General features: G+C 40.0%; 1 protein-coding gene across 1 annotated transcript; it reads right to left on the bottom strand.

Annotated features, from left to right (window-relative positions):
- Positions 1-532: 532 nt before the first annotated feature.
- LOC137639314 (uncharacterized) lies at positions 533-1,692 on the bottom strand. The gene is made up of 2 exons (XM_068371594.1): positions 1,095-1,692; positions 533-999 (listed from the first exon to the last, which is right to left on the bottom strand). The coding sequence occupies exons 1-2, from the start codon at positions 1,690-1,692 to the stop codon at positions 533-535; spliced, it is 1,065 nt and encodes a 354-aa protein (XP_068227695.1).
- Positions 1,693-2,230: the final 538 nt, after the last annotated feature.

Here is a 2,230-nt window from a genome sequence, read left to right as displayed (position 1 = left end):
TTTCTCCTTTCAATAACTCATTGAGTGGCTTGGCAATTATGGCAAAATTTTTAATAAATCTCCTATAAAATGTTGCAAATCCCAGGAAAGCTCGCACTTCCTTTATAGTTTCTGGCCTCTTCCAGTTCTTCACTGCTTCAATCTTACTTAGATCAGGTCCTATTCCTTCCATAAGACTTTATGCGCTCTAGCAATGCCTCCAATCTTAATAAGTGGTCGTCAATGGTCTTCGAAAATAATATCATATCATCCAAATAAATGACTAGACATTCAAAAAACATATCCCCCAAAATATTCTCCATGCATCGTTGAAAGGTTGCTGGGCTGTTTGTCAGACCCATTGGACACCTGCGATACTGAAAGTGTCCCCATGGTACAGAAAATGCAGTTTTCTCTCTATCTTTTTTCCTTAACAAAACTTGATGATAGCCCTGCGCAAGGTCAAAAGTCGAAAAGTATTTGGCCCCTTCCAATGAATCCAGACACTCCGCTACTCTAGGAAGAGGAAATGCATCCTTAAAAGTTTTTTCATTCAATTTCCTATAATCAATGCCCAACTTAGTCCTCCCCCCTTCTTCCTCACAAGGACTATAGGTGCTGCATAAGGACTTGCACTTTCTTCAATTACACCCCGTTTCTTTAAGTCATCAAGCAACTGTTTGGCCTCAGGGATTAACGTGGGTGCTATTCTTCTATACGGTAATTTGATAGGTTTCCCACAGGACAATCTAATGGAATGTTCCCATCCCTTTATCAAACCTAGGTCCGAATCATTTAGCTCAAAACAGTCCTTATATTTGTAGAGTATCTTATCAAGTCTTAACAAATCCGATTTACTTAAGTTACTTTCATCAACATTGACTCCCAACTTCCGTCTGTGGTTTTGAAGTTCTGTCTCTGATAGTTTTTCAGTATTCTCATTATCATCATCCTCCATAAACTCCCTGATGCCAAGTTGCACCGTGACCAATATACTGCCTGCTTCAATGCTAACATTATCTTTAGAGGAATTAGCCACACAGACATATCCAAAACCCCATTCACATATAGAAAACTGGGCAAGACCTGAACACCCGGAGGCAACATATTTTTACTCTCGTCTGCTATTTTCTCTAAAACTACATACTCCTTTGGCACTTCCTTTAGGCTATCAATGTATACCTTAATTAGTTTCCTGCTACCTGACGGAACATTTCTATTCTGTTGTCTTAAGCAACTAGCATATCCTAAATCCTCCCTTTGCCAAACCTGCATAGTTTGACCAACTAGTCTCATACAGCAATCCAAAACTGGACCATATTCAGCTTTTAATCCCTCTTTCTCTGATGCCATCACGTTAACGTTTTTGGTGACTCCCCATTTTTCGAACAGCAAAGACAAAACATTCATGCCCACAAGGTACTCTTGGTCAGTGTTCTTGCCAAGACCCTTCCTTCCTTTCTCAGCTCTCTTGACATAGAAAACACAGCTGTTCTGTTCCATTCCACTTACTTCCACATCAACAACGACATGACCTATTATATTAATTTCATTACCACTCAGGTCACATATGTAGTCACTAGTATTATACAATGTCACCCCTTTTGGTTTTAGATTCCCCAAATACCAATTTTCCGACAACAAACTACAGTTTGCCCCAGAATCCATAAGTCCCACAGCTTTCTTTCCCTCTATGCTGAGTGTCAGTTTCATAGTGTCTCCTCTCTTATTTATACATTCACTTGGCCGGACGTTCAAGTTAACGCCCGGCCTCACAAATTTTCCTGGGCATTATCCCCGGCCTGCAATGACATCTCCCTCACAACTTTGTCTCCTCTTGCATTATTTAACCCTCTGTTCTTACTAGAGTATAGATTACACTTATAAAATGGATGGCCATCTTCCCCACAAGACCAACAAGTACCCGTAAACTGATTTTCCAAAAAGTGTTTATTTTGCGTTCTGTTTTTACCTAGCCTTCCCTTATACTGGTGTCCTTCCCCCTAATCCTGCACTATATTGTCTCTAGAAAACCCTCCATTTTTGCACTGGTATGATACATGACCCTGATCCCCACAGGTCCAACACTTAATTACTTTATCATCTCTCCCCCTGCTATTGAAATGGATGTCAGAAACATTACCAAATTCTTTCATAACCTTCATTCTATCTTGCACAAATCTACCAGCATCTTCTAATTGGTCTATGACTCCGTTTTCAATCTTATCCTTTAGATCACAGGCAATTTTCC

This window comes from Palaemon carinicauda, chromosome 4 (genome assembly GCF_036898095.1).
Source record: "Palaemon carinicauda isolate YSFRI2023 chromosome 4, ASM3689809v2, whole genome shotgun sequence".
NCBI classification, from domain to species: domain Eukaryota; kingdom Metazoa; phylum Arthropoda; class Malacostraca; order Decapoda; family Palaemonidae; genus Palaemon; species Palaemon carinicauda.
The sequence above is the reverse complement of the archived record's forward strand: the minus strand, read 5'-3'. Positions and strand labels throughout refer to the sequence as shown.

What these genes read in the sequence shown, in the direction of transcription:
- LOC137639314 (XM_068371594.1), bottom strand. Translation starts at nt 1,692, where the DNA reads ATGAAACTGACACTCAGCATAGAGGGAAAGAAAGCTGTGGGACTTATG. An exon ending in AGAGAAAATAGCAGACGAGA is followed by an intron (nt 1,000 to 1,094) that starts GTAAAAATATGT and finishes ATTCCTCTAAAG; the next exon opens with ATAATGTTAGCATTGAAGCA.